Consider the following 12,027-nt stretch of genomic DNA (forward strand, 5'->3'; position numbering starts at 1 on the left):
GAAAAAAAAAAAAAAAAAAAAAAAAAAAGAAGACTATGTGTAAATGAAGATCCAATGTACATATATGTAGTTTATAAACACTCCCATCTACACAGGGCTTTGGACCTTCTCAGGGCAGATATCCTGTTCCTATGTGATCTCAAACTTCCTGGCATCCTAACAAACTCTCCATCTCCAAATACCAAAAGCTCTGGCCTCAGTATATCATATTTCTGGGGCTGCTGTTTTCTTGTCAGTGCTCTTTTAGAGAATTTTTTAAAAATAGTTATTTATTTATGATCCTAGATAAAACTTATTCACTTAACATTTGTTAATTTTTCTTATGTAAGTAAAACATTTTACTAAACTATTCCATTATACTTTACATTTTTGTTGCTATTGAAAAATGGGTTGATTTACCTCATTCAGTATTCTAATTAGATATCACTAACATGTTATTTATGCCTATGGATTTGTGGTGAGGTAAAAGTAAATACAAATAGGCTTTATTATCAGGACAAATAATAATGTTTGCAAAACATATACAATATGAATGAATACATTGTCTTTTCAATCTCTGTCCCTAAAATTTCAAATTTTGCTCTGAATATTCAAACATGAATTATATGCAACAAAATTATTTTTTCTCCAATATTTTCTACAGGTAAAAGAAAACCTTCCTGTCTTTCACTATAACAATAACGAATTTGACGACAAAGTTTTGTTAGGTGATAAAGACTTCCTGGGTTTTATTTTTTGTTTTTCTGAGTCAGATATTAAACATTTAAAACATTTTTTTTTTACCCTCAGGAAATGCTCTAAATATCTGTTTTTTGGTTTTTTTTTTTTTGAACTAGGTGTCTCTTATTTATTTATTTATTTATTTATTTATTTGGTTGCACCGGGTCTCTTGGTTGTGGCAGGCAGGCTCCTTAGTTGCGGGAGGCGGGCTCCCTAGTTGTGGCATGTGAACTCTTAGCTGCGGCATGCATGTGGGATCTAGTTCCCTGAGCAGGGATTGAACCCGGGGCCCCCTGCATTGGGAGCGTGGAGTCTTAACCACTGCACCACCAGGGAAGTCCCTCTAAATATCTTTTAAGTACTCTAATTATAGTATAATAATGCTCATTTACCACTGATTTATTTATAACTAACTGTTCAAGAAAATGCATGAAAGCAGTGGCATCCTATTCATACATACATAAACATTATGTCTAAATGGCTATGAATATATTATTTTATTATTATAAAAATAATAACACTGTCAAGGGTTATAATGCTAATATATAATGAAAATATTTAAAAGGGCAAAATACTAGGTTGCAAAAATGTAAGGAAATAATAGCAATACAGAAATAACCAAAGTTTTCTTAATTTGAATGCCGACTAAATTATGCTCTGTGGGCCAATATTCTTACTGTAGCTTTGATAATAAGTAGGTCATCAATTACATATGGATAAACTAAGCCAGAGACAATATCATTTTTAGTTAATAAAATCAGATGGACGGTTCCTAGATTTCTAAAATAAGCAGATCATAATGTAGATCTGCAACCCAATGTAGTATATTGGGTTAGTTTATCGTAGTACATTGGCTACAAGTTTGTGCTGTATCTAACTGGGATCAGCTCTGATTAGCTGGCCTTTGTTTGGACTTGCCATTGTCTGTGTCACCTACTTTAAAATATCTTTAATATCAAGTCCAGAAATAAGCAAAGAATAGTAAACTCAATGGCCTAAGGAGGTAAGTATTTCCTTTCAAAAATTTTTTTTCATCATTTCTCGTTTACACAAATTTGCTTGCAAGTTCCATAATTGTAGAGTTTGGATATGGGAAATATTGCCTCACCATATAAACAGTTTTCTGTATCAATTCTCAGTCACAAAGTTAAAGAAAAAGATATCTAAACTGATAGACATAATAGAAATTTTATGAAGATAAAATTTTAAAACTTATTTACTTATAAGGTAGTTTTCCCCTTGGGGTGAGAGTATCATATATATACATACACACAAACATATGCACATATGTGTGCATTTATATAAATTAATTCTAATGAAAATAATTTTTACAGGTTTTTTTTTTTGCCACAATACACATAATTGCAACATAGTTATTTAAAGATACCATTTAGAAATTGAGTTAAACTTCTTTGTTCAGATATTATACACACCCATATACACAGAGAGATGCAGGCATTGTGACACTTTTTATAGAAGTTTCACAGCCTTCTGACCAGAAACACTATATACACTTAATATTCTTCCGTCGTATTATTAATTTATCCTCCATTTGTTACATTTGTGCTAGATTTTTGCAGTATACAAACTATTGTTTGATCTATTTGCATTTTACTTAATCTCTATCCCCAAACTTTTATTAATTAATTAATTTATATATTTATTTATTTATTTATTTATTTATTTTATTTTATTTTTTTTTGCGGGCCTCTCACTGTTGTGGCAATTAATTAATTTATTTATTTATTTATTTATTTATTTATTTATTTTATTTTATTTTTTTTTGCGGGCCTCTCACTGTTGTGGCCTCTCCCGTTGTGGAGCACAGCCTCCGGACACACAAGCTCAGCTGCCATGGCTCACGGGCCTAGCTGCTCCGCGGCATGTGGGATCTTCCCGGACCGGGGCACGAACCCGTGTCCTCTGCATCGGCAGGCGTACTCTCAACCACTGGGCCACCAGGGAAGCCCCAAACTTTTATTTTTAATTGGAATTTTATTGTGTTAATAACATAGCTTTAATATTCATTATACAAAACATAGAATTTTACCTCCATAAAGAGTTCAGAATATTTAAATCTTCATTATTGTTGTCATTTCAACATATTCCCAGGTAATCACAGAAAAAAAAAAAAAAAAGAACAGTATATGCTTTTGAGTTAGCAAATCTGAAAAAAAATCCAGCTCCTCTTTACAAGCTGTGTTGAACAAGGACAATTTACCCATACTCTCAACATTTCAGTTACTTTCGCTCGAGATAATAACATTTTCAAATGTTATCACGAGAATCAAGTGACTAAACATCATGACATTCAGTAGTCATTCCACCTAACATTATTTTTAGCAAGGAGTACTTTGGTTTTTTTCTCTCTTATGTTAAGGGTACTTCCTAATTTAGGTTTCCAACTTTTAATCCCAAAAGAAGATACATGAAATGAAGAATTAAAGAATAAAGAAGGGTGAAAATGCTGACATGAATTATAAAACTCAATTGGGAAATTGCTGCTATTGTTGATGGCTCTTCTTTTAAAATTATATTATGTATATTATAAAATTATAACATTCTATGTTGGTGTATTGAAGTGATTATAATAAATAATTTTTGAAACTTATTGTGTTAAAAATAACCCACCCAGGGCTTCCCTGGTGGCGCAGTGGTTGAGAGTCTGCCTGCCGATGCAGGGGATACGGGTTCGTGCCCTGCCCCAGGAAGATCCCACATGCCGCAGAGCGGCTGGGCCCGTGAGCCATGGCGGCTGAGCCTGTGCGTCCGGAGGCTGTGCTCCACAACGGGAGAGGCCACAACAGTGAGAGCCCCGTGTACCGCAAAAACAAAACAAAACAAAACAAAACAAAAAACCCACCCAGTCTCAATCATCAAGGTATCATCAGTAAAAATGAATTTAATGGTTTAAGTCATTCAGATTTCTGATGTGATATTTAGATTTCTGCTCTTCCATTTACTTATTATGTGACCTTGGGAAAGTTACACCTGTGTAGGCTTCGTTTCCTCACTTCATAGTGGGATTAATATTTGTATCTACCACATAGGTTTGTTGAGAAAAAAAATAAAACACACATAAAGTCTTTAGACTAGAATAGATTTCAGCTAATGCATCAGTAATTCTAATGAAAGCAAAGGTTCTCTGGACACATCATACCAGTGTCATGACTCCCATCCGATCCATTTCCCTGGCAGGACTTCGAGGCGTGAGCTTTGGTGTTGAGTGTCCACTGGGGGGAGATGAACTGGCCAGCGAAGAAGCTGTAACCGAGGCAGTGATGGAGGTACCTGGGTGGACCCTTGCTAAATTCAGGCCTTCCAGACTCACACTAGCCACTCTATTCTCAATTTCTTCAGCACGTAACTCTGTAGATTCTTTTTCTTCCTGAATTAGTCTGAAAGATACAGTTTAATTTTGATACATTTTATGCTGTTATAATGTTAATTGGAATTCACTAAATAAATAAATAAATAACTTTGTGAACATTTTATATCAAATCTAGTATTTTCTTTTTTCCCTAGGCAATATAACTTTCAATAAATTCCAGAGATTTTCTGGCTGAAAATTAGAAAATCTTTCTTTTCAAATGATACATAATTCCTCCCAACTTTCATTTTGACCCCATTTCTATATTACCACCTGTTAAAACTCTTTTAAACCTTGAGTGCCTAGTTAATTTCTGCCACTAATCCTAATCTTACATTTGTACTCAGGAACGAATATATGAGACTTTTAGAAACCCAAATCTCAACAAAGTCACTGAGTCTTACCTCCTATCCAATGAAAAAGTATAACTGATAGAATCCTCAATAAATGGTCATTCAAAATTTTAATTTGGCCAAATAAAACCCTGACTTAGCCAAGTTGCCTTTACATAAGCACCAAGCAATTTAATAATGTAGATATGAGAGACAGATAGTGAAAAATTTTTTAAAAATTACTATTGCTATAGTTGCTATAAATGCTTTTGAGAAGACAAAACACTATTACTCTTTCTTTAAATAGGGAGAAGCTTCAAGAATATGCATACATTATTTATTACAAAGACACAAAGAATAAAGAACTTTAACTGGGTTGCTTCAAGATCCTATTTAAGTTGAATCTACACACATTTTGCATATTGATATAATAAAACTGGGTACCAGTACAGTTTGTTTGAAAAATGGAGTTAGAAACCACCTCTCCTGAGATATTTTCCTCTTAACTACAAATGGCTTATTGTGATTTCCTATGATATAACCTTTAACTTCAAGGTTATGATTACTGCAAAGTTTTCTTTTTACGTATTTACTTTGGAAAAGTTTGGCAGTTTCTTACGAAACGTAACATACTTTTACTGTATAAGCCAGTAACTGTGTTCCTTCATATTTACCCAAAGGATTTCAAAGCTTATGTCCTCACAAAACCCTGCACACAGATGTTTAGAACTTTATCCATAATTGTCCAAACTTGGAAACAATGAAGATATCTTTCAGTAGGTGAATGGATAAATAAACTGGTACATATATACAGTGGAACAATATTCAGTGCTAAAATGCAATGAGCTATCAATCCATGAAAAGACATGGAGGAACAATGAATGCATGTAACTAAATGAAATAAACCAATCTGAAGAGGCTACATATTGTATGATTCCAAATATATGACACTCTGGAAAAGGCAACTATGGAGACAGTAAAAAGATCAGTGTTTTCCGGGGGTTGGGTTGGGGAGAGGGATGAATAGGCAGAGCACAGCGGATTTTGGGGACAGTGAAAATACTATGTCTGTACGATATCATAATGATGGATACACATTATTATACATTTTCCAAACAACTAAGAGTGAACCATAATGTAAACTATGTATTTGAATAATATGATGTGTCAATGTAAGTTCATCAGTTGTAACAAATGTACCACTCTGGTTAAGGATGTTGATAATGGGGGAGGCTATGCATGTGTGGGGCTGGGGGTATATGGGAAACCATTGTACTTTTCCCTTGATTTTGCTGTGAATCTTAAACTTCTCTAAAAAATAAATCAATACAAATACTGAGGCAAATTTACTCTTAATTTTAATTTTTCACTTACACAAAGAATATGAATTCTGTTACTTTGAAGTTTATTTTCATGGTGCATGTTTTTTTAACATCTTTATTGGAGTATAATTGCTTTACAATGTTGTGTTAGTTTCTGCTGTATAACAAAGTGAATTCATGGTACATTTTAACTTCACCCAAAGATCAGAATCCGAAAGGAAGGTTTAATCAAGTAACACAGTACATTATTAATGTTCAAACACATTCCAATGGAAAAACTGCCTCCTCTTCAAAAAAGAAAAAGAAAAAGAAATTTTGTACTTTCAAGTGATTGGTGGTAAATGATTCCAGAAAAACCTTCTGGTGAGAGGCAATATGGTTCTGCTATACAAAAAATTGTAGTTTTAATCTCTAGGTATTCTATTAATTAATTGTAAAGGAGAGTAAAACTTAGAGGAACTAGCTGAGTAAGAGATAGATTGAAGTTTAGTCAAACAAAAAATCCAATGCTACCCAGATTTTCAGTTTATTTGGAAAACTCATCAAAGATTTCACCTTTACCTAATTCTTTTATATTGCTCTAATATCATCATTAATCTGTATATTTTTCATATACGTTTCTTACAAAAGCTGTCCTAATTTTATTCCAGGAATTTGTGAAAATGCACATTCTTATTCAGTAGGTGTGAAGCGAGGTCTGAGATACTGCAGTTCTAATAAGCTTTATTGGTGATGCCAATGTTTCTGATCTGATGATCACATTTTTAGAATCAAGGTCTTCTAATCACTTGAGACCATCAAAAATCATTGAACTCACCTGATTTCTTTGTTGATAGCATCCAATTGTTCCTGAAGCATCATGGCTAGGGTCTGGGCATCAGAATGACCACTTGGAGAGAGAAGATCCATTGAGCTAAAAATCGTTTCTCTATCATCATCATCAATGTCAGACATTTCTGTGTCACTTTCAAAAGTGTGGCTGCTTAGCACTCCAATTTGTTGAGTTCTATTCCATTCATGATCCCCAAGAGATTTCACCTAGATGGTAAAGGAACAATTACAGTATTTATCATGCTGCTCATTTTCAAAGCATTATTCTGAAAATAAAAACTAAAAACATACATGCTTTTATAGCTTACTTGGCAAAGGTAGAACTGATTATTAATATTTTAATTTATCATTCCAATAAAATAGTTCCTTGATACTTAAATAATGGTAGGTACTAATTTTCAGCATAAATATCAATATTTTAATAGGAATAAAAATGATAAACTTCTGCATGATTTTTAGTTCAACCCCAATTCAAGGCAGCAATTACTTTAAAGCATCTATGTTTGCAACATTTTAACTTGTTTTCAAATATAACAATCTCTATTCACTTGTACTTCAGTATTTTCATCTCTTATACTAATTAGGCTGAGGGTACGAATATTACCACTCAATAAATTACACAAGAATTCTCTCTCCAACATTCTAAGAAAGTATTAATAAAAATATTGCGCAGAGGTTTAATTTCATCTCCAGTGCTCTGGTCACTTAAATGCCTCACTTGGGTTTTTTTTAAACCCAAGGCATACTACAATAATTTACATGACTATATTTTTTAAATGAATATAATAAATCCTCCATGTGAACAAAAGTCTTGAGTACCCAACAGACCAGTGCTTTTCAAGCTGTGGTCTGAAGGTAGGAGATGGTTGAAAGTAAGAGAGCAGTCCTAGATTTTCTGCTTTTTAAAAAATTGTTTTTCATTTTTGTGATGATGTAAAATGACTTTTGGGGGGACCACAAGATACTGCCCTGAGTAGTTACTTCAGATTTGAGGACCTGAGTAAGTACTTGTGTTACAAATTGTTTTGGTACCAAGTAGCACTAATTTATTTACCACATAAAACTGAGAAAAGAACTGAGATGGATTTATTTATTCTTCGTTTGTTCACTTATTTATTTATCCATAAATTAGATATTGAATGCCTACTACAAGGGACTAACTTATACATGACATGTAGTTGCCAGCTAAAAATTCAAAGGAGGTCAAGAGCCTTGTATAAATAAGGACAAGTAGGTTATATAGTATTTTGGAAACATAAAAGAAGTTGAGGAAAACGAACTATACTTAGGGCACACAGGAACTATATATTACTTCTCTATAAAATGCAACTATATACTTAACATATACAGCCTACAGATTTTAAGTTATTGACTGAATGAAAGGCTGGCACTGCAGCTTATAATGAACAGTTTTCTATAAACACTTTCAACAGTCTGTGTACATTTTCCTCAAAGTGTTATTAAAACAGTAATTATTATTAAAATATGTAATTTTAATTAACGATATGAGTGCCATTGCTTAAATGCCCAGCAAACCAAAAGCCCATTTGTTTGGCAATATGGCATAATAGATAAAAGTGTGGAATTTGAAATCACATGAATACAGGCTCAAGTTTTGACTCTATCACTTTAATGGCTGTGTAAGTCTGAACACTTAAAATTTCTCAGCTTCAATATTTTCACATCTGAAATTAGTATAAAATAGTACTCAATTTACAATGCTATAAATACTTGGATAAATACTTGGGACATACTTGGTTCAACTTTTGGTACGCAGTAGGGGTTATACGTTAGTTATAGTTTTAAAAATATGTTATATATCACACCTGAAACTAATAAAAATGAATTCTCTCAGTATTAAAATACTATCCAAAGTGGAAGAGTGCATTTACTTAAACCATCAAAGACTTGAAATAAAAAGTTTAACCTTTGGCTCATCTCTCCTCACACCCATGCGGCCTCTCCTTGGTCTTCTTATTACTTTAGTTGTTCTGTAATCAGACTGGCTGTCCACTAGGGATCCAACAGAATACCGCAGCTCAGCTGAGGTGTCTAGATGAGTTCTGGAAACAAGGAAAACATAAAATATGCTCAATCTCAAAAATTAAACTTACCAGCAAATCACTATCTACTGCTTAATTGGCAGTAAAGCACAAATCCTCAAAGGAAGAAAATAAAAAAAACTGCAAGGAAGAAAATAAGTGTTGAAGTGTTGTAACTCTCAGAGGTCTCTTTGGAGGCTTATTTCAGAAACCCCAGTTTCAGTTTCATTCTGAAGGTCAAGTTCATTTTCTCTTTTTAGAATATTTAAAAACCTTTCTGTTTATTAATCATTATTTTCAAAAGCAGTAGTCCAATGGAACATGTTAAGATTGACAACCAAAATCCATTGGCTTACATTCTGACAACTCTTAGTTTGAGCTATTTAGTGGATATCCCAGTACATGCTATTTATCACTGTATTTCTTTTAAGTGTTCCTCATTAAGCTAAGAGAAAAATGTATAAACTTTTGGGTCACAAAATTATCTATTTTCCAATGTTTTATTTTTCAAGTTAGGAAATCAACAAAATACTTAAAATCAGATTGGCCCAAGGTTAATAATCTTATTTTTTTAATAAAATAGGATGTTTCACCAGAAGAGTTTTTCAGGTTTTGATAAGACATTGTTCCAAAAAGATTAAGAAAAATCTTTTAATAAGCACATTTAATTCTGAAATCTGCTTAGAGACGAAACAGTTGGAAAATTCTAATTGGAAAATATCGTCAGACTGGTTTTCAAAAAACATGATAATAAAGTACACTGTAATCAAAGTGCACTAAAGGTTTCTCCAAGTATATTATTTATATAGAGATTTACAGCAAATTCAGTTTACTGCTACGATGATGATGATAATTACAAATGCAACATGCTATCCTATAAAATGATCCATCATCATTAGGAAATATGCTTAAAGCCGTGTTTTCTCTTGAACTTGGGGCTCCTGCTGATCTACTATGCTTTCACTCTTAGCTCTCTTTGTTAACAAAGACAAACATCCCCAAATATTTGGCAAGATTACAAAAGGTGAGGTGAGGTCTGAGTTTTTGAAAAAGTAGAAGACACTGACCTAACTGATGCATGTCTTTGTTTTGCCAAATTGGACATTAAAGCAAATGAACTAAAGAATCATCCCCAAAATAGATGACAGCTATTGTTCTTATAGCAGTGAACTTGAGACTTAATCAAGCAAAATGGCTTTATTACGAATTAGTCATATATTAAAAACTAACCAACCAGGCCATAGTCATTAAATGGCACAACTCTCAGTCTTTATTTATAGCAGAGGGTATATATTTCATGAAGGCAAAGTTCAGATTTTAGTCACTATTGTATGCTCAGGGAGGTATTCCTAGAATACAATAAGAACTTAATAAATATCTGGTAAGACAATGAATGGATGCAGTTGATTATAATAGAGTCCTAACTGTCTAGGTCAGAACATCCTAGCGACCTTTAGTCTGTGGCTGCTTAGGGTAATGTCTCTGTGGGTATCAGAGTAGAATTTCTAAAATTTTAACACATCATCCTAGGAGTATTGCTTTCTTGTTTTTTTTTTCTTGTTGTTTTATCTCTCAACTCCAAGTCATTTATAAAAACATGAAACAAAACACAGATCTGGTCCCATCAAAGCCCTGCTCAAAACTCTTCAGTGTCTTACAAGGTCCTCTACCTGGGCCCCTCCTACTTTCCAGCTTCACTGCTAGTTACTCTCTGCCTTCTCTCTTCATCTAGCTGTGCTGTCTGTCATTTTCCTCAAACTTATACTTTCTTTTGCTTTGAGCCTTTGAACATGCTATTCTTTCTGCCTGAAATCATCTCTTCAAACATTTATGTGGTTACTATTCTTAAGGTCTCAGCTTAAAAGTCCCATCCTCATATACTATTCTAGCTCCTGGTATTCCCTCTATTATAACAGTCCTCAAATTCATATTCCTGCATTTTCCATCTGGAACATGTATTCTTCACTACCATCACCACTGTATCTCCAATGTCACAGTCTCACAAGTAGAAAGTACTTAATTGATCTTGAGAGAACAAAGACTTGAACCAACACTAATTGTAGAAGAGCCATTGCTTACACTTCATCTAAAGCAGTTACCCCTCACCTCTCTCTTTTTATTCAACTCTGTGATCTGTCAGAGGCAGTATATCCATATATTTCAGTTTTAAAATTATTCTTGGTGTACAATATTTTGAGAGGCACTTGCAGATGTAGGTTACAATACAGTCACTGGTTCCTTTAAACAAGGAACCAGGTAGTTTTCCCTCCTGAATCTCCTGTGACTCTTGAATATAATCTCACAAAGGAGCTTCAATAGATAAATCAAGCACGAATTTTCTTAGAGAAAAGCTGTTACCCATTTCTCTGCTTCCTGGGATGTCCTTCATTGTCCTTTCCAATTATCCAAATCCTACCCTTTCCCCTGAGTTGAGCCAAATCAGGCTTTCTCGGCCACTCTGGAACTTATTTTACTTTCTTTTCAGAGTCTAGTAGAGGATATTAGTCACTGATACTCACTTTAGCTCAACTCTTCTTACCTCCCCACCTGTAAGATCAAAAACTAGTAGATGAAGTTCTCATGCACTTTCTGTCTTCTTTATTGTTTTTTTTTCAATTATATGCACTCAGAAATATGAATGTTCAAGAAATAATTGCTCTTTAATATTCAGTAATCTCATTATAAATTAGCTAACTTAATAATTCCTATAATACTTTATATCTGTGAGTTGATTTACTGTTTGCAAAACACTTTTCTCACTTGTCTCATTTATCTGCAAAGTAATCTTGTGAGAGTCATAAAATATTATTTTATAAAAATATTTTTATATAATTCATGTAAATATACATATATATTTTATAAAAATTATTTTATATAATTATGTAAATATACATATATATTTGAAGTTATTAAGGAAAAATGGGTTTTCCAAAATCAAACTGCTAGTCATTGTATGTTTAAGACCTAGGAATGTCAATTTTCTTATTTTTGGTCTACTGTTCTTTCTATTACAATCCATTGTATCAAAGAATAGTTGCTCTGTATGTAGTTCCCAAGTTTCCCTGATGAGCCTTCATTGTGGATTAATGTCACATTGTTAGGCTGCCAAGATGACTCACTAAGGTGATGAACTTTTAGACAACACTTCTAGAACTCTGTATTTCTGAGACTGAAGGTCAAAAAGACAATGAAATGGCCATTTGGTCTTAATAAAATATGTTTCATTTGTTGACTGAATAATGCTAGTTCTATGTATTTACTCTGTTGGTATTTTATCAGCTTTTTCTTTCTCCTTTACCGTCATCATCGTCATCACCATGTATATCACTGAATTAATAGCCTCAGATATATAAACCGTAATAAAACATTAGAAAAATAAACACTATTTTCAAAATTAAAGACCTACATAT

General features: G+C 33.1%; 1 protein-coding gene across 7 annotated transcripts in view; it reads right to left on the reverse strand.

The window, feature by feature from the left end:
- Positions 1-12,027, reverse strand: part of PPFIA2 (PPFI scaffold protein A2) — a 474,850-nt gene that overhangs the window by 79,358 nt on the left and 383,465 nt on the right. For all 7 annotated transcript variants that reach the window (XM_007457669.1, XM_007457666.1, XM_007457665.1 and 4 more), the window contains 3 exons: positions 8,503-8,638; positions 6,562-6,782; positions 3,881-4,118 (listed from right to left, as the gene is read on the reverse strand). In XM_007457669.1, coding sequence (XP_007457731.1) covers positions 3,881-4,118; positions 6,562-6,782; positions 8,503-8,638 — 595 coding nt within the window. The remainder of the gene's footprint in view (positions 1-3,880; positions 4,119-6,561; positions 6,783-8,502; positions 8,639-12,027) is intronic.

The sequence above is a fragment of the Lipotes vexillifer genome, unplaced genomic scaffold (genome assembly GCF_000442215.2).
Source record: "Lipotes vexillifer unplaced genomic scaffold, Lipotes_vexillifer_v1.1 scaffold117, whole genome shotgun sequence".
NCBI lineage: Eukaryota > Metazoa > Chordata > Mammalia > Artiodactyla > Lipotidae > Lipotes > Lipotes vexillifer.